We start from the raw sequence: 25,863 nt of genomic DNA, 5'->3' as shown, positions 1-25,863 counted from the left end.
TAACTGTCATTATTATTAATGTTGCTACTATTGTTTACTGTGACTCCCATTACTACTTTAAGAAGTGAAGAGTAGGAGACTAGCCTTGCAGTAAATGGTAGTAAACTGCCCCTCCCACTCCACCCTGCCTTCTTCCCCCCTCTACCCTCTTTCCTGTTGAATTTTCAAGCTCTGGCACGAGCAAACACAGAATGTGGGACGAGACCAGAGGAAAACGTGAGAAACATTTACCACTTCTCCATTCTTGTTAGAGAGAAACCACAATGACACACTCCGGGCTGTGTTGGCAAGGTCAGTTCTTGCATTGGCTTGTGCCCTGGTTCCCACGAGACGAGGGAGTCAGAGTGGGAACTTGAACGAATGGAGCAGTGTTTGTGCCAATCCTGCGCCGAGGGACGGGGACCGGAGAACGTGTCCAGGGTGGCAGGAGCATGGACCTTGTCTGCAGTTCTGGGTCTGCTGCCTGCCCACCCTGGAACCTTAGTTAGGCAGGTGGCTTCACGCCATTTCAGTCTGTTTCTTCTCTGAGAGACAGAGATAAATAATTACTACTTTACAGCCACTGAGGGTTCCAGTTGGGTTAAATGGCTGGAGAACTCAACCGCAGCTGCAGACGGAAGCTGGTTAGCCACATGACTTGTTTTCTTATTATTTATATTTTTATTCAAGTTCCTTGAATGTTTCCTACAGTCCTCTATCTTATCGTAGGAAGGAGCAGTGTAGAAGGGGTACCCCATACATGGTCTCAGGGCCATTCTTAGTGGGGTGCCGGGCCCAGGGCAAATCCCTTTGTGTGCCTGGACCCTTCACACCAAAACCCCACTATCCAGAAGGCATGGTTAAAAGGCTATGGGGAGAGTGGGCTGTCAACGCTAGAGATAAAAAGGATTTTTTAAAAATGTGCCTTAGGGGGCTTCCCTGGTGGCACAGTGGTTGAGAGTCCGCCTGCCGATGCAGGGGACACGGGTTCGTGCCCCGGTCCGGGAAGATCCCACATACCACGGAGCGGCTGGGCCCGTGAGCCATGGCCGCTGAGCCTGCGCGTCCGGAGCCTGTGCTCCACAACAGGGGAGGCCACAACAGTGAGAGGCCCGCATACCGCAAAAAAAGAAAAAAAAAAAAAAAAAGTGCCTTAGGGAGTGAGTATGTAAAGGCATTTCCTAAGACCTACTCAGTGTCAGGCGCTGTGCCCATCTGTAGCACAATGCCCATTGTTAATGGATAAGGCGGTTGTTACAACACCTTGTTACATCTGAATCAACCAGGGCCCACTGAGAGGCCGGTAATTTGCCCCAGATCCCAGAACTAAGTCCCTGAGCTTCCAAGCTGGACTCCACTCCACACTGCACTGTGCTAAAGGGACAGGCCAGCCTGTCCAGGTTGCCCAGGTGACAGTGCTGAGGGCTCTTAATGAGAACCCTTGGTCTGCTAAACACTAGCCAAGGATCCTTTCTTCCTTTCATTTTTTTCATTTAACAAACATTTGTTGAGACCTAGGAGTACCCCAGGGAACCTGACATACAGTCCCTGAATCAGGGAGTTTGCAGAGCAATGGGAAATACCACAGGAAGACCCAGGTTGCATGTGGCCTGAAGCTTAAACATTTGAAAAGCCCCCTTTAGGAAAAAGAATACAAAATTAGGAATATAAAATTAGGAACAGGGCCTTGGAAGGAGCAAGGGAAGGGCCCTGAAATTTAAACTGTATTAGCTTTGCTGTAACTCTGCCTTTGGTGAAAACCAACAAGTAGACCAGCAGTAACAACAATGTGTATTCAGGGCTGATGGGGGAACATTTCTCTGGGAAGAAGTGCTGTCTAAGCTGAGACCCACAGGATGGGGCAGGGAGCCCTGGCAGAGGGAATAACTGGGTGCAGGACTCAGGTCAGGAAATGGAGGGGGCGTGGTTTTCAGGGGGTGAAGAGGGAAATGTCCTTTCTCGTTCCTTCACTAGACCTCAGGCCTCAGCGACCCTCCCACAGCGCAGGGCCCTGAAGGGGCCACAGCCTGGAGGTTAACAGGATGTCATCCCGGGCAGGGCTTCCACCTTTCCTCCAAGCTCCCTGGGGGATCTCCGGTCCCAGAAGAGGGCTCCCATGCTTGGTTCCTGCACCCCACCAACAAAGGCCTGCCTCGGCTAGGCCTGGCTTGACTCTCCTGGTTAGGTTGTTTGCATTTGCAAGAATAAAACAATCCAGAAAAGCTTCCTTTGTTAGAAGTTAAGACAGAAGTGCAACAGGTTCGGAGAAAGAAAAGATAAGGGAGGGGAAAAAAAGCAGACAAAGACTGACTTTTATAAGAAGATCCTTCAGTGAGATAAGAATTTGAGAGATAGCTATCCTCACCCAGAGGGGGGTGCAGGTAGTGCCCCCCCAACCCTCCACCACCACCCCATCCCAGGAAAAGCAATCAGCAGGGTGCCCAGTAGCTCTAAGTTCCTCAGGGGGCAAAGGGCATGTTTAGTACCTTCCCCGCTGGACCAGGATGCAAATGTGCCCCAGCCAGCACTCCTTCGTTAACTACCACCCACACCGCCCAGGCCAGTTAGGCAGCTGAGGGTGGGTAGAACGGCCTGCACGTCTGAGCCGATGTCTCCGTGCAAGCCACCAGCTGGAGCAGCAGCCTTTGCCTTGCAGGGCAATGAGGCGTCCTTGGAGACTCAGTTTCCAGGGAAATGGGAGAAGAGCCACCCACCAGTGACTTGCTCATACTCAGATAAAGGGGGTAAGGTTGGTCTTGGGAGGCCCCATCTAGGGAGCCAGATTCTGCTCTGGGCCCTGATCTTGTGTCCACTTGAGTCCCTTCCCTTCTCTGAGTTCCAGTTACTCTCGTCTGTAAAATGGGGGATGATAATATTTGCTTTGAACTTGTGGTTGAGAAGTGAGTAGTAAAGGAGGGATAGACGTAAAATCTTCCTAAGATGTTCAGAGTACAGAATAGTATTATTATACATCTGATGCTTGCGCCTGGTGACTCACTTTCACCCCACACTGCACTGCAGCATCTCCCAGGTCACCTGGAGGGAGGACCTTGACCAAGTTTACTCGTGGGTTGAGAACTTCCCCCCACCAGGAAACAACAGGTGTCTCCCACCACGTCACAACTTTCACCAAAGATAAGGGCAACTTGGCATGTTAATGGGCAGAGACAGGGAGGGGCTGGAAGACGCTGTCCTCTCTAGACACTGTAGCCCAGCACACTGCTTTCTCCTGTTTCTTGACCTTTATCTTGACTCGCACCTGCACCTGTATCTCTCTTCACAACTGTAGAGTCTTTGTAGCTCTTTTTAACACATAAGATAGGGAAAGAATGAGGATAATGAAGAATGGATCAAATTTGTACTATAGGTTAACCCAAATGTCATCCTAATCTCCAGCCAAGGGGACAGGACCAAGTGGGAAACAGCTCATTGCTCACCAAAAGCCATGTTCCCCTCACCCTCCTGGCACTTGACCAGACTGTTTCCCTTGCAGCTATGTGTGGCCATGTGACTACGTCCTAGCCAATAGGATGTGAGCAACCTGGCCCATAAATACGTTTCTGGCTCCATGATCCTTCATGTTCTTTTCTCTTTATGGATGGGTCCATTGGCTACAATCCCCAGGGTGACTATGGAAGCCTGAGAGGAACAGGGCCACCCCTCTGACCTATTCACCCACTCAATACCGTTAGGTGAGAAAACATAAACGTCTCTTGTGTTTGAGCTTTTATATATTAGAGGCTATATATCTCTGATAGAGCAGTTAGCCTACCCTAATTCAAACAGAGCAATATAGCCCACAAGTCCTGCCATCTCCAGGAAGCCCATGCTGATCTCTTCCTTCTTTGCACCATCTATACCTCTATCAAATGCTACCTTATGTTGCCTTCTGATCATTTCACAGGAACGTAAGCTAAAATTTAAACTAGGGACTCATGTCTTCCTTTTTTATTTTATGCCATGCCTAGCAAAGAGATGCTTAATAGTTTTGGATTAAATCTTTTCTTCCCTCTGTGCACTTAGTGGGAAGTTCCTCCACCAGGAATGCCATTTCTCTTTCTCTCTGTTATTTTACCCCATGTCCGCGCCCACTTTCCATCTCTCTTTCTCCACGGGGGCTTCCCTTACCACTCTAGGCCGTAGTGATCTTTCCTTCCTTCAAAGTGTACGGAACCTATGGTCACTCACCTGACATTTTCATCGAGAAAACGTTTGCATTATTGTCTTAGCATTCTGCAGTGTAATTAATGATGCATTTAAGAGATGGGCAGAGGAAGAGAAGAACAAAAGAAACTGGAAAGGAGAAGCCAAGGAGGCAGGGAGAACATTTTGGAGAGCTCAGATGTCATGTAAACCAGGGGAAGAGAGCACTTTAAGGACAGAGGGGGAACAGCATCCCATGCTACCCAGAGAGTGGCCAAGCGAGGTATTCACTCCAAAACTGGGCTTAGCAGGGTGGAGGTGACTCGTCCCCTCCATGAGAGAGGGCTCAGTGAGCCTCATGGCATGGGCTGAGGAGGGAGTGGATTGTAAGAAAATAGACAACGTGAGACTAGGTAATGCTTAACTTTACGGAGGGAGGAGAAGAGGTTTGAGAGGTAGCTGGAGAGAGATGTGTGGTGACGAAAATATTTTTTAGGATGGGTGAGACTTACTGATGGGAAAGAATGGTGGAGAGGGAGAGGTTGAAGGCGAGGAGTGAGGCGTGATCAGCAGTGGAGTCCCTGAAACGGAGGGGTGGGTAATGGATTCAGGGCACAGGCGGGGGCCTAAGCTGGAGGGACCCGCTTCCGTGACAACCGGTGGGATGGAGAAATGACACTCGTCCTTTCTTCCTTTCTAGGTGGTTGTCGAGTTAAGTGGCAAAGTCAGGTCAGCCCCCAGATGATGGCTTCTGTGTTTTTCATAAAAGGAAACCAAGTTATCTGCTGGAATGAGGGGAGCAACCTCTGAGGGGACCCCAATCCTCTGCCACTCCCAGTGCTTCCCATTCTGAATGCGACTTCTCCAGCAGGGTTCCTTGGCCATTTCTCACAACCCTCACCTCAGCTTTGGGAACTGACCAGCCGTCTTAAATCAAGAAAAAAGCAGGGTTGGTCTCTATGGCCCACAGGGAGGCCCTTTGAGTTCTAGCTCCTCAAAAACCTGGACCGCAGCTCTTTCATTTCTGTTTTTCCTGGACCCAGCATGGATTTAACTGGCAAACGGATGGCTTATTGCTCTAATGCAATGATAGGAACATAATTCTTCACTTTAAGAAGCCTAGTTGTTGAAAAAAAAAAAAGAACATTATTCACAGTATTTTCATACCGCAGGTGCTCGCTGACTGCATCTGTCCCCTGCTCCCGATGGGCATGTGGGTAAAGCCAATGGTCCCATGCCAGGTGGTCTGCCCCTTGACCTCAGCTTTTAAAGAAATCCTAGAGCTCCCAGCGTTTGGAGCCCCAGTCCGCGGACACAAGAGTAAGCAGAGGCGGTCAGAGCGCCGGAAAAACCGGGCTGGGCGCGCTCGCGTCCGCCAGAGGGCGCCGTCGGCTCGCGGAGTACGGCGCAGTGGCCGCAGGCCCCGAGGTGCCCTCGCGACGCCGCCCAGCAGCCCCAGTGACTATCACTACAGCCCCTGGTTGCCTTGGAGCGGAGCGATTCAACCATCGCCAAGGCGCTCATCTGGGCAAGGACGGGAGAGGCTAACAAGATTCGTGACACTCTTCTTATTTCACAGGGCCATCCTTGTGACGAATATTTATAGAGCGCCAACTTGTACCTACCATGTCCAAGGTACTGGGGAGCAGGTATGGAGATGAGTCATATTTCAGAGAAGGGGCAGAGTTAAGACAGGTACCAAATAAGAGACTTATAGCTGACTGGGCAATAAGAAGTGAGGAGGAGGTGGTAGGGGAGTTCAGGGAGGACGATGCATAGCTTCAGCTGGGGGAATAAGGACCGGGCCCACGGAAGATTTGGGCCTTAAAGGAGAGAAGGAATTGCCACCCTTCATCACATGTTGGTTGTAACAAAACCTGTGAATTTAACCTGTTCTGGTTTTACATTTGTTATAACTACATGATCCTTATTGGTAACGAGAAGCAATGTTCCCTGCCCTGGAGCCCCAGCTCCTTGATCCTGAAAAGTAAATTAGAAATGGATTAATCAAATGTCCAGAACTTGTTAGAGATCTATAGCCTGATCTGAACAGTCAGATCAGTCATTCTGCTAATTGATAAGATATCCACGGGGAGCCTCGGGAAACAGCTGCTATACTTGGTGCAGGTATCATAAAACCGTCTGCCGAAAACACATCTGATTGGTGTTAGGAGAGAAGAGGTAAAAATAGAGAAGTTGAGGAACAATAAAGTCCTTTTGTTTTCAGGAAGACCTCTATCAATATCATCGTCCCCCGAGAATTATTGTAAGTCTATAATATTGTATTTCACCCAGGCCAGTTAAACTTGAAACCAATACATTAAAACAAACCTGAACCTTAGATTTACAGAAATTTTGTTTCCGAGGTATTAAAATGGAACTGGGGCTATTATCATTACGTGGCATTGCATTGGTTCCAGCAGGACAATGTAGAAAAAAAGTGAACTTAGACTAGTAAGTGCAAGCATTGGTTTTGACCTCTAAACAGTGTTTTCGTTATTATGATTATTTTTTTCAATTTTCTTGTGTGGCAAGTCAGTTAACCTCTCTAGAACTGAGTTTCCTCATTTAATAGATGAATGTAATAAGGATTAAGGATATAGGCCAGGTAACCTCTCAAATCCTGCAGAGTGAAACAAACAAGTTTTAGTTCTATTGAGTCCAAATGCCTCCTTAGTGCTGATTTGGTTCTGAAGTCGCTTTTGAAGGACCTGCAGGTCCTGTGAAGTTAGACATATTGAGGGAAGGGGAAGAGGAGCTTAGGTGGTTGCTAGTCTGACACTTGGTAGGATTCTCCAGTCACCGGAAGTCTTCTGTATGCCGTGGCCCAGGGCCATTGGGCGTCAAACAGTCCCACTCTGATTGTGATAGCTGCTCTCCCTAAATGACTATAGCTCTTTCTGACTGTGCCATTTATCTGCCATTTACTATGTGCTGCCTTGAATTATCTCTAGGCACCAGTTATCTGAAGACAGGGTCTAGGGCAGTCTTCAGTGCTATTCACCAAACAGTCCAGGCTCCTCCCCTCTGTGGGTAGGAGAGCTTCCCAGCCCCCTCATGTCTGGGGAAGGGAGGCCACGTGACTCGTTCTAGCCAACAACTAGTGAGCAGAAATGGAGGTTAGCACTTCCGGTGGGCTATTGAATTGCCTGAGTAAGACCTTCTAGAGGTTCTTTTGCTCTCTGCCTGTGACCAGCTATGTTCCAGAAAGTGAGAATGACGTGAATGAGTGAGAATGATGCTGATATGGAGGCAGACCTGCAGCCAACCCTGCCGTGGACTTTCAGCAGTGTGAGAAGAGATCTCTTGTTATCTTTAGACCTTGAGATTTGGGGACTGTTTATTAGAGCAGCATGAACTGGCCCATCCCAACTAATAAAGGGTCACTGTGTGTCATCATCTTCATTTCCTCAGTGCTCTAGATGACATGGCACTCAATACCGACTGCTAAATATATGAATGACTGCCTGAATTGATCTTTCTATCTCCCCCACTGGAGTAGGAATCATCCACGTATCTGTTTGTTCTCCCTAGAACACCTGCCCCAGTATTCTGAACATAGCAGGTACTCAGTAAAGACGGATGGGTTAATTCATGGATTTAAAAGTCCCAAGATGCAGCCCAACATCACAGTCAAAGAAGATGTGGTATGTGATACTATTTTCCATATGGCACCTGAGAGAGTGGGGCTCAGGGTCAAAGGAACTGAGGAGGGAGGGGCGCCAGGCCCTCTCCTGTCCACATCCACCTTTAAGCTCTATGGGGTTACCTCTGATCCCTCCATCTCTCTGCAGGGTGTGAATGAAGCCTGGTCTCTGGGTCATTGCAACAGAGTTTAGAGCAGAGACAGGGCCCAAATAAGCAGACATGGCAGGCCAGATATGGGCCAGAAACAGGAGGGTGGGCCTAGGGTGGGGTTAGAATTGGGATTGGAACTAAGGTGGGGACTGAGCCAGGGCAGGACCAACAAAACTCTGCAAGGTTTTCTACTGTTGTGCTCCTGCATATTCCATCACAGGGCCCAGGTGGTTGGACTCCGTTTCACGGAGCGTGTGTGGAATGTATGAGAGACCCTGACCAGGCAGACCTTTGTAGAAGCCATTAACATCCCGTAAACGGCAACAACCAGCAGAGCAACAAGGCCATGAATCTGAACGCGCTAGTCTAAGGTTCTGGCGCCCCTCCCTGCTTCCTTTTACCCAGCTCAACAATATCCACAGACCGTTTCATTTTTGATCAGATGGAGTGTAAAGCATCCTCAGACTTGGAGCTTCTGTTTCTCTGACATCCTGTGTTCGGGGTGAGTCTTCTGGAGAAAAATTACAGAAGAGAAAAGGATCCATCCCTGAAAAATGGTTTTTTTTAAGTGTTAACTCCAGTTATGCTGCTTCTCCACTTTAGAGGGATCATTGTCTCTCAAGGAGGAAGTTCAGACTTCCTTTGCAGGCTCTACAAGGCCTTAATTATCCAGTCCAACCTACCTCACCTCCTCTTACCTCACAGGCCAGGTACACCCGGTCCCTTACAGATCCCAAACAGCCATGCTCTTACCTACCTGTGCTTTATACACTCTGTTCCCGTTGCCTCCAATGCCCTTTCCTCTCCTCTTTGCCTCTGAAGGAATTCCTGTTGAAAAGCCTAGGCCTGCCGGGTGATGCCTTCCCAGGCAGCCCCGGGCAAAGGGCTGATCCTTCTTCCGTGCTCTCCCAGAGGGTGGTGCAGCCCTCCATCGGCTCCTATCACACTGCCCTGGGGACTCTTGCTCCATCAGCCTTTTTCCATGAGCCTTAATTTTAAAAGGAGAAGGTCACCATCCTGATCATTTTTGTCAAATTCTTCTATCACTTTTCTTCCCTTCCTCTTCCCTCTCCCAAAGATCACAAAACAACTAGGCCATAGTTGGAATCCAAAGGGTGTTTTACTGAATGTCTATACCCATGGCTGTCCTGTCTTTCAAGACTATACAGGGGCCAAGAGAAGGATGAAGTAGGCAGTAATTATTGACTGGAATTGAACATTGTAAAACTTCTGCCCTGCAAGGGCTTGTTTTCCTTTTCACATGAAATCTGGAGCAGAGGGTCATTTTAGACCCACTGCCCCTACTCCTCAGGTAAATTTAAGGGTTTCCCCCTAAAGAGGCTCACATCTGGCATCTCCATGGTGCCACTGGAGGATACATATTTTCATTCAGCCAAGTTTGAGAGGAGGATGGTGAGAGATTTATTTAGAAATAAGGATGTGATAAGGGCAGGAAATTAGCAATGTTTGTATGTAGACAACCAGCATTCTCCCTTTTTATTTAAATACTCTTCCAACACAAAACAGAAAGTTTGTTTGGCCAAGTTTTTTAGTTACCCCACTTTCCTCCACCCCCAGACAGAAAGACTTGTAATTGAAAGGAAAGGTCACCCCGGGATTGGCTGTATCTGAGGACTGCAGGCTGATTTTTTCACATGGTGTAACAAGCATTCTGCTAAGAGGTGGATGCTGCCTTCCTGTAACCTTACCCAGGTCCAAGGAAATGGGATTAGAAACTTGTAGCTTATCGGTTTTAACAACGCCTGGTCACTGGGATGGCAACAGACCCTATTTAATATCATTGGGGTTCTTGCCTGGGGAGGTGGGGGGAATCTAATATCATGCCAAAAGTTCAAGTTTAGTGTGTCTTTAATTCTAAACGTATTTCCCGTTGAACACATAGAAGAGGAGGGATTTTGACCAATGTCCTTCAATCCCTGTACTTCTCTGTTTGCAGGTAAGATAGGACTCACCCAGAGAAAGAGGAGAGAGAAGGTGTGAAACACTCAAGAATCCCTAACTTCACGAAATCTGTGCCTTTCTCCACCGCCCCAAAGGGCTGGGGCTGGTGTGGGGCAGGTGAAGCCCTCATCTCAGGCACAAAATTTCAGGGGTGCCAATAAACTCAGTAATACAAAGACTATTTTAATGCAATATTTTAAATTATTCAAAATTTGGATATTATGTTCACCCTGGAATTCTACATTCGTTTTGATTTTTTAAAAAAATATTGCATTAAAATATTATTTGTCTTGATGGCCGAGTTTGTTGGTAGCCCTTCAATTCTGCCTCTTTGTCAGGCATCGTAGTCATCTTTCTCTAGCTCTTGCTCTGCTTCCTAATGCATTTTTAGAAGATCAAGCCCTATTTGCCATTCTCGCCCATCACATGCCCCATGAAGGGGGAAACATGTTTAATAAGAACAGAATGATGGCAGTAAGAAACAAGGAGGAAAAAGTTCTGATGATCAAAGAAATAAAGTTAAACAGCAACGAGATATCCCACCTGTGCTTTGTCAAACGGGCAGATTTTAAAATATGCCTCCAGTTGGTGGGAGTGGCTCTGGAAGGCACAACTTTTACATCTTGACATTTTACATGTGAGCGGTCTCAATTGTCCTTAAGACTGCTTGGTAGCGCTCTCTCTACCCCGCTGCTCCATCCAACAGGGCGGGCTTCGAGAAATTACTTCTAAGTTCAGGAGAGCACAGTGGCTGCAGGCCTTCGGAGAGGATCTGCCTGGGGCTTTTCGGATCATTTTTGCGACCTGTGTGCTGCACTTGGTATCCTGTTGTTCCAGGGGCCGGCCTTCTTCTTCGCCTTTAAGCCTTTTTAAGCCTTTAAGCCACAATGATAACCTTTTTTCCACTGAGAAAAAGTGATCGAGAGGTGGGTTTCAAATTTTGGCCGACACTAACCAGACTCGAGAGATAAACACTCAGCTTACCACGATTCCTACAAACTCCCTGACTTGACTTGGCACACGGGACAGGGCCGAGGTTTTCTTTTTCCGTTTGCACAACCCCCCGGCTCGCAGGTTGCGGAGATGACCTCTTCCCAGCGCTGTCCTTCTGCTGTTCCAGCCAGGGCCGCGACCGGGACCTCCGCGCTCTCCGCCCCGGCCTCCCAGGTTCGTGTCCCCAGGCGCGAGGCCGTCCCTCGCCGGGCCGCCTTCCCTGTCCTCGGCTCCCCGCGGAGGAAATTCTTCCCCAGCAGCCCAGGGCTCGCCTCACGTGATCAGCAGCCGCCGCGGCTTCCAGCGAGAGTTTAAAGGTTACGGAGGAAATTAGCACGGACACAGACCCTCGCCCCTCGGAGGACGCACCCCGTTTTCGCGCAGCTGGGACGGCCGCTGTCAGCGCGCTGATCAGAGCCCAGAAGGGCACAGGCAAGGTCCAGAGTAAATATGAAGTCACTTCGTAAAATATAAACAAACACACAAACCGAGCCAAGCTTTCACTTGTCAACAAGTTTCTCGCAGCCCGGTAAGTCTGGGACAGACCCCCAAAGGGAGAATGCCCCCAAAGAAAGGGAAGAGATAATAAATGTTTTAAAACTCATACGGAGCCTTGCACGCCCCTCCCTTTCCCCCTTCCCCCACCACCGCGGAGCAGAGCGTCTCCGGACAGAATGACAGACAGACCGACCAATACTCCGCAGGCTGCCCTTGCCAGCCACGGTCCGAGGAGGGGTGGGGCCGGGGGAGGGTCCCGAGTCCTCTCCGGCTGCGCGACCCCTGCCACTTCTCCACCCTCGGCTCTAAAAGACAGTGTTGGCCACAGAGCCTGGAGAGATGCGCGGCCCGCTCGTCTCCCGGCGGAGACCACAGACCAGGTATCGACAGCCGGCGGGCTCGCACCCCAGCCCCCAAGGCCGCCACTCTCCGGGGTCCCGCGCGGGGTCCCGGTCTGGCTCCTCCGCCCGCCGCCGCGACCCCGGCAGGCTCGCCCGCTCTCGGTCGTCCTCTCCTCGTCTCACTTTTCCCGTACTGCTCCCCCAACCGGCAAAACTTTCTATTTCCCCAAACACAGGAGCGCGCCCGCGCGCGTGCACACACACACACACACACACACACACACACACACACACACACTGACGTCTTTTGCGCATTTCCTGCATTAGAGGGAGGGAGACTCGCTCGCACACCGACGGAGGGAGAAGAGACCGAGGGGGAGAGCGGGCGGGCGGGCGGCGAGCGAGCGGCAGCCGAGAGCTGGGACGCGGGGAGCGCGGCAGGCGGGCGCCGGCGCCCGGGAGGTGGGGCCGCGCGGAGTCGCAGTCCCGTCCCCGCCGCCGCGCTGCGCACCGCCCGCTGCCGGCCTGCGCCCCGAGCCTTAGCGGCGGCCACCCCGACTCCCGACCCCGCGCGGATGTGAGATTCCCGACTCCTGGCGCTTCCCGATCGCCGACTGAGGCGCGGCGCGGCTTCGCCCAGGAGGAGGCGGCCGGGCTGGCCGTGTGGCTTGTGGATTTTTAAAAATTTGGCTCCGAGGAGGACCATTTCCTCTCGACATGCATCCCTCCGGATAGACTGCACATCCCTTGGTCCATCCCCCCGCCCCGCGCGGTCAGAGGCAGGCGCTGGGTGTGCGAAGAGGATCCGGGTTGAAATCTGCACCCCCGGTTCTCGTCCCCGCCCCGTCTCACCGCCCCCTCCCCCTCCCGGAGTCGAAATTTCTCGGGGATTATGTTTCGGAAAGGTAGGTAAACGCCGGGCGCGGAGCCCGCTTCCCCGCAGCCCGGACCCAGTGAGGCGGCGAGGCGACGACACAGCCCCCGCGGCTTGCAGCGGAGCCAGCACCTCATCTCCTCTTCTGGAGGTGCTGCTGTTGGGGTGGGGGGGAGAGACTTGCTCCAAACACGGACGTCCCCCAGCTCTCCCCCCCCTCCCTGTTTTCCGTTAGGAACCCGGCGAGGAAATACATGCACTGGCTGAGAATCGCCCGCGCCAGGGCGCAACGCTACAAGGTGTAGGGAGAGCGTGCGGTGGGGCGAGAGGGGACCCAGGAGTCCCCGTGCTCGGAGCGCCGCGGCGTCGGTTCTTCGTTCCTGCCCTCGAGGCGGACGGAGTGACCCCGGCCCCCACTCCTCGCCCCGACCATGGTAGTGTTCAATGGCCTTCTTAAGATCAAAATCTGCGAGGCCGTGAGCTTGAAGCCCACAGCCTGGTCGCTGCGCCATGCGGTGGGACCCCGGCCGCAGACTTTCCTTCTCGACCCCTACATCGCCCTCAACGTGGACGATTCGCGCATCGGCCAAACGGCCACCAAGCAGAAGACCAACAGCCCGGCCTGGCACGACGAGTTCGTCACCGATGTGTGTAACGGGCGCAAGATCGAGCTGGCCGTCTTCCATGATGCCCCCATCGGCTACGACGACTTCGTGGCCAACTGCACCATCCAGTTTGAGGAGCTGCTGCAGAACGGGAGCCGCCACTTCGAGGACTGGGTGAGTTGGGCGCCTCCTGGTCCAGGAGCGCGGCTCTGGGGTTCCGGGGGAAGACTCTTGGCCTTGGCTTTGGTCGTGGGGCGCAGGGTCTTAGTGCCATCTGAGGTGTGTGTGTGTATGTCTCAATTACTTTGGGGAAGCACAGTCCACTTCGTAGTTGGGAAGAAGTAGGCATTGGGGCAAGGAAGAAGAGACTTGGAAAGAGGGTACGGCCCTCTGCCCCTTCCAGACAGCGGGTGCTACAGGGAGCTCGCAAGCTGGGAGCCCCGAGCCGCCGGTGCTGAAGGTTGGCGGAGAACCCGGCGTCTTCCGCAGGCGCGCGGTGGGCTGGCTGTGTGTGATTGTGTGTGTGTGGGTTCCTCCGTCCTTGGAGAGGCACGTGGAGCCCTAGACTGAAGGCTTCTTGCACGTCCTGGCTTTGTCCTGCGTAGCACTGAGGAGCTGTTTTATCTTTCCCTCCGGGAGGAAGCTAGCTCGTTTCTATTCTGTTGCCTGGCGGTTAGCTCATCTGCTGACATACGGGGAGAAAAATGTCTTCTCCTCTAGTCCCCTCCAGGGTCCCAGAAACATCGGCCGAGCTGGTTTTGCCCAATGCATTGCCTATCCATCTGGAACGACTGTTGTATTCTACAAATGGTTCTGCTAGTGAGTAATTGGAAGTCAGTGCTTTGAATCCGACTTCAAGTTATATCGTTTCCCTGTTTTGATTTTCAAGACACTGTGCAATGAGATACTAAGTATGAGACTGAGTTAATCGATTACATTGTCAAAATATTAGGGACTTGGAAACAGGCCTTGTGCACATACTATAAGCCAAATGCATTAAACCTTGGCATTCGGAGAAGCAGGGAGAAGCAAGCTTGCTTTAGCTCTTTTTTAGAGGGAAGGTGTTCAATTAGGAAATGGATTTCTTTATTTTCAGATTTGTTACATGTTTCCACCAAGAGCAGGTGTGGCTCTGGGTATATATGTTTTCAGGGATTTTTGGTCTACCCCAAAAGAGAGAGATCTGATCCTCATGGAGAGGTGTTTAATTATTGAAGATGAATAACTTCACAATTGTCCTATGGTCAGAGGTTGCACATGAACCACCTTGGCATGTTGCCTTACATACATATACGTGTACGTACACCCGCATATATACATTTATAAATGTATATCTATTTTAAGGATATGGAATTTTAGGGGAAAATAGGAAAAAGCCTCTTCCCTTTATGCTCACAGCTGTGATGTAGTCTGCCCGAAACCATGGTTACGGGGCTTACAGGGAAGCTCCAACAAACCACACCAAGTATAGCCCTAGAAGATTGTGGGAAGCAGGCAAACCTTTATGGAATCCCAAAGAACACAATGCTATTCCATTCCATTCCAGCTCACCAATGGCCCTTGCCACTGCCTCCCTCGCACCACTGGCGTTCCCACTCATTCCCCATTTCCTCTCCACACTGGCCTCCAGTCCTTTCACTCATGAAATCGGTGCATGTCTGAGGGGGAGCTGAAGGTATTACTAATTTCAAAGCCAGATCTTAACACCAAAAACCTGTGGTTTTCAAGTTGTTGTTGTTGTTGTTTTAGAACGTGAAGGGGAAGAAAAAGCTATGACTATGGTAGTGAGGAGATGGGGCCTTTTGCCGTGTATTCAGATGAAGGAGTTGGACAGGGAGGCAGAGAGCAGGTAGGGCGAACAGCAGGTCTGCTTTTATCCATATGCAGATGCTGGTTGGAGGGAAAGGTGTCTGAGTGTCTCTGATGATGCTTTGCTGGGGCCCACCCAAATGTTGGGAACATTGGGGCACCATCCCCACTTTGGAGCACATCCGGTGAAGTGTGCATTGGGCACTAGTCTTGTTTGGCTATCATTCTCTAAGGTACTCAAATTCACGTTGAACTTGGCCCTAGACCAGATCATCTAGTGCACAGGCAAGTTTCACGGACAAGGACGTTGAGTCCCAGAGCAGCTAAGTGGGTACCTGAGGTCATGTGACAAGCAAAGGGGGCAGAGTTGGAAGGAGGGACCACACCTCCTATTGCTCACGGCTGGCCCAGTGGAGAACTGACCCCTCCGGCCTCCCAGTCTAATTCTCCTTGCAGAGTCATGTGCTGTGGTCCCTGATGTTTTTATTGTACCTGATAATTTAAACTGCTTTCAAAATCAGCGTTTCTTTTGCCTTATAGCGGGTGTGTATTAGATATGACAGGTATTGGATAGATTCAAAGACTTGAGATGCGGAAAGGCCAAAGTCACGGGATGAACCAAGTAGTGGAGCTTGTTCTGTTCGCCCATTGGTGGTTGTTTCCACGAGGGTTCTCTGGCCATTCTGGTTCTTCCAGACTGAGGGTGAGGATGCAGCAGCAGAGGTGACTGGCCCTTGGAAACAGACAAGCTGCCACTGGAATGGCTGAGGTCACCTTTCCCATCCCTGTCGGCCAGGGGACACCCACAGAATCACACCTTTGGGTAGAATTTCCTAGGCTCTGGCTTCTGTGCTCTTTACCTGACAGTGATGGAGAGATGTGGCTGAGAAATCTGGCCTGGAGTAAGGAGATGCTGAGGGCCTGCAACAGCCACTTCTCTCAGTGCTGTGGAACATTTCATCCAGCTACATGATGAGTTCCCACGTAGTCACTGAGTTCCTGTTTTGTGCTCGGATCCAACCAGGGACGTTTAGCTCTCTGGGTAATCCAGGAGTAAAAGAGACCATGGGTTACTCTCAGGAGGCTCGGTTTCACTAGGGAAATGACACTGAATAGATCCATATAGACACTTAAGTAGCAATTATGTTATAAATGAGTGGTACCTTAAGTATGTTACAGGAATTCCAAAAGGGAGTGTGCTGGGGTGGCTGGAAGAATCTGGAGGTTCCTGGAAGGAGGCATGAACTGGGTGTGAAATGATGGGTAACATTTAAAGAGACATTTATAAGAGGAGATAGTGTTCCATGGGCACGGACACTCTGGAATAAAGGCAGAGAATGCCTGTGGTCAGAGACACATGGCTGAAACTGAGGGTGCCTGTCAGAAAGGACAAAGGCAAATTTGAGGTTTCCCAAATTTAAGACCTTTATCTGAGTACTGCCTGTACTATTACATATTTATTTAATATTTTTAAACATTGATGCTTTTATTTCCCACTGAAGCCCCAGTATTCATGAAATCACAGGTTTGGACACTGTAGTTACAATTTTTCTTCATTTATATTAACATAAACATTGGGCCTCTAAAAGAAAAAGAAAAGTTTATCTCAGATGCCTCTTAAAATCATTAGTGCTACGGGGGCCACCCTCTGGAAACACTGGAGCGGGAGAAAGTTGAGAAAATTGAGGTGGATTCTAGAATGTTTAAAACCAGGCTGAGATATTATTCTCCAGACCATGAGAGATGTATCAGTTTTGATGACAAAAGGGATTGCTTTAAAGAAAGCTTATTACAGAGAGAGGGGAAGATTGCATTTGTACTTGAAGCAGAATCCCATTAAATACTATTGTCATAGCTTGTTTCCTAAGAACTAGATAATGACGCTACTCAGACTTTGGTGTGCAGAAGAATCACTGGTTGAGGGGCTTAAAAATATAGGTTCTCCTGCCCCACCTTCAGAGCTTTTCATTCTGTAATTTAGGACGAGTGCTAGGAATACTCATTTTTAACAAGATGTCCTGGAGATTCTGACCAGACCATACCTTAAGAAACACTGAATTAGAATAGAAATTGTGGGCAGGAGAAGTCTCCAGATAATTAATGTACCAAGACTTTGTACATAGAAATGTCCTGAGATTTCTGAATGGACTTTTATCATTCCTAAAGCAAGATTTATAATCAGGATTGGGTAGACTAGAAGTATTGGGATTCCCGTGAGAACCAGAGGCTGAATGGATGCTGGCTGGAGCCGCACTTGCATTTTAGGACAGATGATGGGGGAGCAGGGGGATGGCAGAGAGGGTGGGTGGAGCGTGCCGCTACAGCTGGCTGGTCCTGTCACACTCTGGAGTTTGCTCTTTGTCACCTCAGTAGTCTATATCCTTAGCCTCAGTTCTCTCCTGTTCTCCCCTTCCTGCCTCTGAAGATATCTTTGGTTGGTGTCACTCCCATGCTTCATCCTGTGGAAGAGGCACTCATAACAGTACTAATGACAGAAAGTCATTGTCTGAGAGGTGGCGTGGCAGAGCACCTAAGGGCAGAGCACTGGAGCCTGGCTGCTTGGACTTGAATCTCACCTCTACCACCAACTACTTTCGAGACCTTTAGGGAGTGATATAACCTGTGTTTCTGTTTCTTCCTCTGTAAAAAGTGGGGATAGTACAAGTCCCTACCTGTAATGAAACGGGCTTGTCATGGGGATAGAAGGAACACATAAAGTGTATAAGCCAATGCCTGGCCCTCAGTCAGGGCTCTGTGAATGTTTAACAACTATAGCTATCATTGTTATGTCCCCCTAAACCTACCATGGGGCTGGCCCTAGAGAAGGTTCTTTCCTGAGTTGATTATTATACAGGACCTAAGGAAGCCAGTTTTTCTTAGCCTCCAAAATGTTTTTCATTCGGGGAGTCTCATTTGGCAAGGAATGGGACTCTAGTGTTTCTGTTTCATTTTTCCAAAGTAGCGCATTGACAGGGCTTCTCAAAATTATCCCACCCTGCTGACCCTGTTGGATAGGCCGATGCCCCTTTTGGAGAGGTTAGGCTTGGGGGGGCTGGCGATGCCCCTGGGCCCCAAAGCCCTTGGGGAGAGTCTTACAATGCCAAAGCCAAACAGAGGGGCCTAGTGGTTCAGATGGTGGTGCCCTGGGCAGAGCCTGAGGACACGTGTTCCAGTGAAACTAGCCTAGCTGAGTCTGTTCTGCTGGTGGCCTGAGCACGTACGTGTTGATATACGCTGCCTAAAGGCCCATCTCCTCTGTCTTTAGGACTCTTGTAAGGCAATCTTTCGGAGGATTTCTGAAAACTTCTATTATCATTTAAATAGAGTGAGGTGGGATGGTCTGGAAAGGGGCACCGAAGCCCTGGGAAGGGTTCACACCCACTTTGTGGGCACCTATGCCTTGAATTCGTCCCCCAGCACCTGAGGTTCCGGATCTCTCCCTGCTCTACTTCCTACCGACTCATATAATCCTTACCATCTAATTAAATATTGCTCCCCACGGTACATAATTACTTATTTAACAACTACCCTAAGAGTGATTCTTGATCCAGTGCTATCATAGAGAGCTGCTTGACTTTGGGTGCCCGAAGTTAAAGGGCCTCGAGCCTCATGGGCTGTCAGACCTTGTCTGTCTGTCCTGTTCCTCTTTCTCTGTCTTTGACCAGCAGCAGATCTAGTGAATATTTAAGACCATCAGCTCCCTAGCTCCTCAGTGGGCCCCTCACCCAGAATCTGTGAGCTCTAACTGCAGGATGCCTGGACCAGTCACTAGCTGTGTGTCTTTGGGTGCGTGACTTAGGCTCTTTAAGTCTGTTTCTTTGTTTGTAAAATGGGAATATAATAGTTCTTACCTCTTAGGGTTGCTGTGAGAAATAAGGGAATCTATGTAAAGTTCTTAGCAAGGGGCCAGGCTACAGTACATTCTAACAATTTTTATTAATATTTGAAGGTTTATGTGCGTGTATTCATAGTTTTAGAATCTTAAATCAGAACATATTGTCCAGTGAAAGATATTTTTCTCTTTGATTTGTGAATGTATTTATATGAGAAGTCTCACATTGTCTAAAAATAAAGTTGATTTAGTTACACTTAACAATTGCCTTTTTGGAAATATTAGAATTACTTGAAATGAGATTGTTTTGGAAAGTCTAGAACTGTGACCACTGGAGTCAAAGGTTAATTGTTTATTGAAGCATTTGAGTAATTGGAAATAAGAATATTTGGGAGCTGCTCTTTTGGTTTTGCTGTACCAATTTCATCTAGTTTCATGGGTTTAAATATATTCTCAGTGCTGTTGACTCTAAATTCCTAATTCCAGCCCATACCTGCTCTTGAGACTCACAACTCCTATATGCGACTGCCTTCTTGTCATGGCCATATGATGGTATAAAGGGCATCTCAAACTCAATTATGTCCCAACCTGATGTCCCCCCTCCCCAGTTTAAGCCTCTCGTAGTTTTCCCCATCTCAAGAAACGGCAACTCCATCCTTCCAATTGCCCAGGCCATTCTCGACGCCTCTCATTCTCATGCACCCTGCCCCGTATACAGTCCCTCAAGCAACATCTCTTGTCTCTGCCTTCAAAATATTGTCCCACATCTGATCAGCTTTCCATACCTCTGCCGACGCCACTCTGGCCCAAGTCCAAGTCATCTCATGCCTGGATTATTTCGACAGCCTCCTAAGTGGTACCCCCTGCCCCAACTTCATCAGATCATGTCACTCTGCTCACAAACCTCTCAGGGTAAAAACCCTTATCACCATCTGTAAGGCCACCATGGTCAGGCCTCCTGTTATGACCTCTCTGACCCCATGGCCCAGTACTCCTCACCGTTCAGTCCTCTCCCAGTCACATTGACCCACTTGACACCCTTACACTTACTCACTATGTTCCTGCCTCAGTCTTTGCACCTGCTATTCCATCTTTCTAGAATATTCCTTCCTCAGATGCCCTCATGGTTCAAGTCTTTACTCAAACGTTACATTCTCAGTAAGGCCTTTTCTGACAATCCTGTCTAAAATTTTACTCTTCTCCTTGAAACTTTATATGCTCCTTTCCTGCTTTATTTTTGCTTTTTAGCTCTTATCTATCTTATATATTATATAGTTTTCTTATTTGTCTTCATTTCTAGCACCAGAACAGAGGTTCAATAAATGTGGAGGTTTTTGTTCACTGCTCTATTCTTGGTACTCAGGACAATTCCTGGCACACTGTTGCATTAAAGAATGAATTTAGTCCAACGAAGGTGTATTCCCCTAGCACCCTCTGTGGTCTAGCCCTGTGGTAGATACCGGAGGCTTGATAAAACAAAGTGGTGTGTGGTATCATTCCTGCCTCTGAGGAGTAGGAAGTCTAGTTGGGAAGACCAGTAAGATAAGCAGTTGAGTGAATTCCTTAAACGATCTTTCTGTATGGTTGAAAGAAGTAAGGATAAGGCAGGAGAAGAGGATATTTTATTTTATAAAAATCTATGGGATCCTTAAAGATGGTTCTTTTTGTGAGAGAATGCTGTAGTATTTCCATGAGGCAATTTGCACCAAGCTGAAGCATCTCCATCAAGTCTGAGGTTTCTTTATTTTTTATTTTTTTCCAGCCTACTGAGATATAATTGACAAATAAAAATTATATACATTTAGGGTGTACAGTGTGATGATTTACTATACATATACATTGTAAAAAATTATATATGTATATATATATATATACAGACAGACATATATATATATTATTTTTCAGATTCTTTTCCATTACAGGTTATTACAAGATATTGAATATTATTTCCTGTGCTATACAGCAGGTCCTTGTCAAACCATTTTTAAGGGTGGAAGCTGTCACAAAAAAATAAAGGTTCCAAAAAGTATGGAGTTTCCTCAAAAAACTAAAAATAGAGTTGCCATATGATCCAGCAATCCCACTCCTGGGCATATATCTGGACAAAACTATAATTCAAAAAGACACATGCACCCCTATTTCCATAGCAGCACTGTTCACAATAGCCAAGACATGGAAACAACCTAAATGTCCATCGGCAGATGAATGGTTAAAGAAGATGTGGTGCATATACATAACGGAGTACTACAGCCATAAAAAGAGAGTGAAATAATGCCATTTGCAGCAACATGGATGGAACTAGAGATTATCATAGTAAGTGAAGTAAGTCAGACAGAGAAAGACAAATACCATGTGATATCACTTATACGTGGAATCTAAAATATGGCACAAAAGAACTTATCTGTGAAACAGAAACAGACTCACAGACATAGAGAACAGACTTGTGGTTGTCAAGGGGGAGGGGAGGTGGGAGAGGCATGGATTGGGAGTTTGGGATTAGTAGGTACAAACTACTATATATAGAATGGATAAACAACAAGGTTCTACTATATAGCACAGGGGACTATATTCAATATCCTGTGATAAACCATAATGGAAAAGAATATGAAAAACAATGTATATATATGTATAACTGAGTCACTTTGCTGTACAGCAGAAATTAACACAACATTGTAAATCAACTATACTTCAATAAAATAAATTTAAAATAAAAAAAAATAAAGGCTACAAATGCTGTATAACCATTACGGAACAAAATGATTGTCTGAGGTTTCTGAAAGAGGGAACTGTATACCCTGTGGGTGCTCAGGGCCCATGCAAGGTGCTGTGATAGGGGGAGAAGGAAAAGGCCCACTTGTCTTTCCTTTGCAGAGTTTAAAACTAAGTTTAAATTCTCATAAGGGCTTTAGATGCAACACCCTTTGTAATTGGCAGCAACAAGAAGTGAAGTTTTGCATTCCAGCACCTGAACTCACAAAGCTCCTTGAAGCACATGCAGACAAAGCTTCCAGGGGTTTCACTTAGTTGAAAAGAACTCTGGAGCAGGCCTGCAGTATTTAACAGAAGTAAAAGCTACACTTGGCAAAACATTATATTTCTCTTCAAGTCCCTCTGGGTATATATGGGCTTGTTAAGTAATTACAATCTATTATAATGCTAATTAGCAGGCTGCACCTGTTTGGAATCTAATTTTCTGGCAGAAACCATGCAAAGTGGGCAAAACTCTGCACTGTGCTGGGAGAACGGGAAGGACAGGGACGGACTGTTGTCCTTGTACCTCGCCGACCTCTAAACAGAATGGAAACTCCGGACAGAATACGACTGAGCTCTGTAGTATCTATTGCCTGGGAAGAGGAGGGGCACAAGCCTGTCACCAGATCCAGGTTCAGGAATGAGGACCTCCCCCCCATCCCCCATCCTGGTCCCCTCTACCTCACCTTGAAGTCTCAGAGAGTTAGTTTTGAAGCTAGTCACTTTCATTTGCCAGCAAGGAATAAACTCATTGAGCTACTGACCCAGCTTCAAGTGTAATCAGGTTCAAGAAGGGTTTAGCAGGTGCATCTATGATTAATTATTGATGAAAAAATTGACTTGGAGTTTGCTTATGTCCTTCGTGAATAGATTTGTTTGTTTTTTTCAGACTAGAGCAACTCTTGGTGCCCATTGTCTTTCTGCAGCCAGATGGAAGCATCTTGTTTTCTTCTTTTAAAATAAATTCTGGGTTTATTTATGTATTAGGAAAAAAAGACTTTTTTTTTTTTTTTACGTCAGTCATGGAGTCATAGAAAAATTGAGAAGAGATACAGAGATTTCCCATACACCCCCTACGTATGCATGTGACCCCTCATTATCAGCATCTCCCACCAGAGGTACATTTGTTACAACTGATGAACCTATACCATAATCAAAATCACCCACTGTCCATAGTTTACGTTAGGGTTCGCTCTTGGTGTTGTACATTCTGTGTTTGTACAAATGTGTAATAACATATATCCATCATGATAGTATTATATGAAGCAGTTTCACTGCCCTAAAAATTCTCAGATGTAAGCATCTTGTGAGCAGACGTGTCTTCAACGCCAGTCAGAGTATGAGCCACTCAGAAGGTGCATGTAACCTACTCACTCATCCGTGGGTTGAGTAAAAGGTTGCTTCTTTGGAGTCTGTCTTGTAGAATCTTAAATAAGCAGCACTCTTTCATCAGGCGAACTTAGCTTCTGCCCCTCTTAGAAGTTCATCATCCAGTACACTGCTGAAAAGAAGGATGGTGGAACCCACAAAAGATTCTAACCAGTCGACAAAAAGGAGTCTTCCTTCATTGTTCCAGCCATCCTTTCAGCCATTTAGTGAATATTCACTGAGTACCTTATATGCCAGGCACCATGCTAGAAGCTGGTCCCCGACCTCATGGAGTGTATAGACTAGTAGGAGACACAATATTAATCAAGGAATAACACAAATGTCCTGGTATGTAAAATTACAGCTAAGAAGGAGAGCTCTTCACAAAACTTTCAGAGCCTGGGGACACCTAGACCTCACCTCTTCAGACTTGGATTGGCTAATACCTTTTTCTTTCCCTGAAAAATTTGTTGAAAGGTGAGTCAGGTGACTTCTATTACCAAGTGGCATTGGACCTTAAACTCCACATCTGTGAAAGCAAGAGTTTGCACAGTCTAGAGACTTAGTAAGGCCTGTGTGAACAACGATCCTGACTTGGCTTTCTGCATTTGGGGCCTTGACTGTGCTCAACCTAGCACTTGATAGTATTTTATCTTTATTGGTCTCCATGTAGCTAAGTCTTGTCTCCCCTGAGAAACTTCCAGCTTCTGCCTTTTCCCTTCCTCATCCTTCTTTGTTGTTGTGATCAAAATCACAAAGGTATTTTTGAAAGCTCACTTCTTCGCCTAGTGTTCAAGGCCCACAAAAATACACTTATTTTTTAAAATGGAGCCCTCTGTATCCTTGAGCCATTCAAAGGATATTCTAAAAACAAACAAACAAGCAAGCAGAATTTCTAGAATGCAGGGTCTGTGAATCCATCTCTCTACCTTCCAGACTGATGATTACCTAAAATGTTTTGGGCAGCTGATCGAATCATCAATCAGCCAGCAAGGATGGAGCATGTGATCGACCAGTATTTGCCAGCATATCTTTCAAATATTTTCAGGTTGCTGTGATCAAAGAGTTTGGGAAATGTTACAGAGTCAAACGCACATTAGTATATTAAAGACTCCAAGATGGCCTGTAGCAAAGGGACTTGTATAACTCTGTATGGAACCACTTATTTCCAAAATTATTTTGTCATAGAATGCTCTTACTTGTTAAAAACTGTTAGCACCATAAAGCTAATGTTTTGTGGACGTATTTTGCAAAATATTATAATTAGAAAAAAGAAAGAATGGGCTTCCTCAAGTGGGCCACTTGGGCATTCAAAGGTAACACCCTTTTATGAAAGTGAACTCGAGGAACTGTGGGAATTCACAGGAGGGGGGATTACTGTGGGTTCTGATAGTTGGCAGAGGCTTCTCGGTAAGATTTGGAGCCAGTCCTTGTAGAAAATGGAATCTGAATAGACAGGGAAGGGAGCCTCTAAGTTGAAAGGAGACCATAAAGAACATTGGACTGGTGGTTTCTAGCATTTTGGGTTATGAGGGCAGTCAGGAAATCAGTGAGATTAAAGTAAGAATGCAGTCCAAAAATAATTGCTTCAGTAACAAAACACACACAAAAAAACCCCAAGCATTAAGTTATCCAATAAAAGGGAACAGTGAGTAGCATGGGGTATTCATTCATTAATCTATCCATCTGTCTAGCTGGCCAGCCAACTAGCCAGCCGGCCATTCAACAAATATATATTGAATAGTTTCTATGTTCTAGGAATTTTGCTCAGAGCACAGTGTTGAACAAAATCACTCATGATATGTTGAACTCTTTATTAGCAAGGAAAACTATCCTGAGGGCTAACCTCAATCTCTCATCCTGTATTTCCAGTTAATTTTCCTTTGTTTATTTCTTGATAGGCCTAATAGAGATGGAGAATAGCTTTGTAGCATCCTTCATGTAACTGAGTGGTGGCTTGTCCAAATTCATGAACATAAAAAAAATTGTGTGGGCTTTGGAGTCAGTCCATCTTGGGTTGAATTCTGGTTTATCAGTTTTGGCTGCATGATCTTGGGCAAATTATTTAACTTATATCTGTACCAGCCTCTTATCTATAAAGGGGAATAAGAGCTGTCTTGTAGAGTTATTGTAGTATTAGATGAGAAATGTAAAAGTGCCCAGCTTCTAGGAAGTTTTAAAAAAATGGTAGTTAATTATTATTGGGAAATATCTGCCATTAATATTTCTTACTAGATACAGGTAAAATTGTGCTTTGTCTGAAGATTTTGTTCAGTAATTCCCAGCTAAGGAGTCTTAAGCAAAACCTTTTTCAGTCCCTACTTCCCTCCCTCCCTGAAATGAGCTAGCAACAGGAATTCAGGGTTTGCTAATTCCAAGTGTGCAGAACTAGAATCCCACACTTAGCTCTTCTTAGGTGACCCCTTGGGGTGGGAGGTACAGGGAACATAGATGCCCTGCCCTTGGGCTCTCTTTTGGTCCTGATGGACCGACCTTCCCAACAAATTGCTCCCTCTTGCCTTTTTAAAAAGCAGAGACAGTGTTGCAGTTTGACCTGAACAACACCTGCGTCAGTTTGTGAGCCTAATGTGGTAACTGAGGTTTGAAGGGTTTTTAACAGCCCAGTTTGCTGTGGTCCAGGTGTATGTCCCACTTCTCTGGGCCAAAGCATCTGACTTCATTTCCCTACTATGCGTGTCTTCTGTAAGCCCAGCCTCCAGTGCAGTGCATGCCGATCGCTCTGTTGTCCTAGCCGAAATGCTGGCAGCACCCAAAGCCACTCCATTTAGAGAGTAGGACTTTGCTTTTGACCCAGACACTGGAATTGCTAAGGAGTACCAAGAGTTGAAGAAGAGCCAGTCTTTTGAAAAGATTACTGTGTGCTCATAAGGAACTATACATTTACTGGTT

General features: G+C 47.3%; 1 protein-coding gene across 1 annotated transcript in view; it reads left to right on the top strand.

Moving 5' to 3' along the window:
- The first annotated feature begins 12,847 nt into the window (after positions 1-12,847).
- The window catches only part of PRKCE (protein kinase C epsilon), a 509,705-nt gene continuing 496,689 nt past the window's right edge, over positions 12,848-25,863 (top strand). The window contains exon 1 of the mRNA XM_065891335.1: positions 12,848-13,367. Within this exon, the coding sequence (XP_065747407.1) occupies positions 13,020-13,367 (348 nt within the window). The 5' untranslated portion in view covers positions 12,848-13,019. The remainder of the gene's footprint in view (positions 13,368-25,863) is intronic.

This window comes from Phocoena phocoena, chromosome 14, assembly GCF_963924675.1.
Source record: "Phocoena phocoena chromosome 14, mPhoPho1.1, whole genome shotgun sequence".
In the NCBI taxonomy this organism is placed as follows: domain Eukaryota; kingdom Metazoa; phylum Chordata; class Mammalia; order Artiodactyla; family Phocoenidae; genus Phocoena; species Phocoena phocoena.
This window is presented reverse-complemented; position numbering and strand designations above follow the sequence as displayed.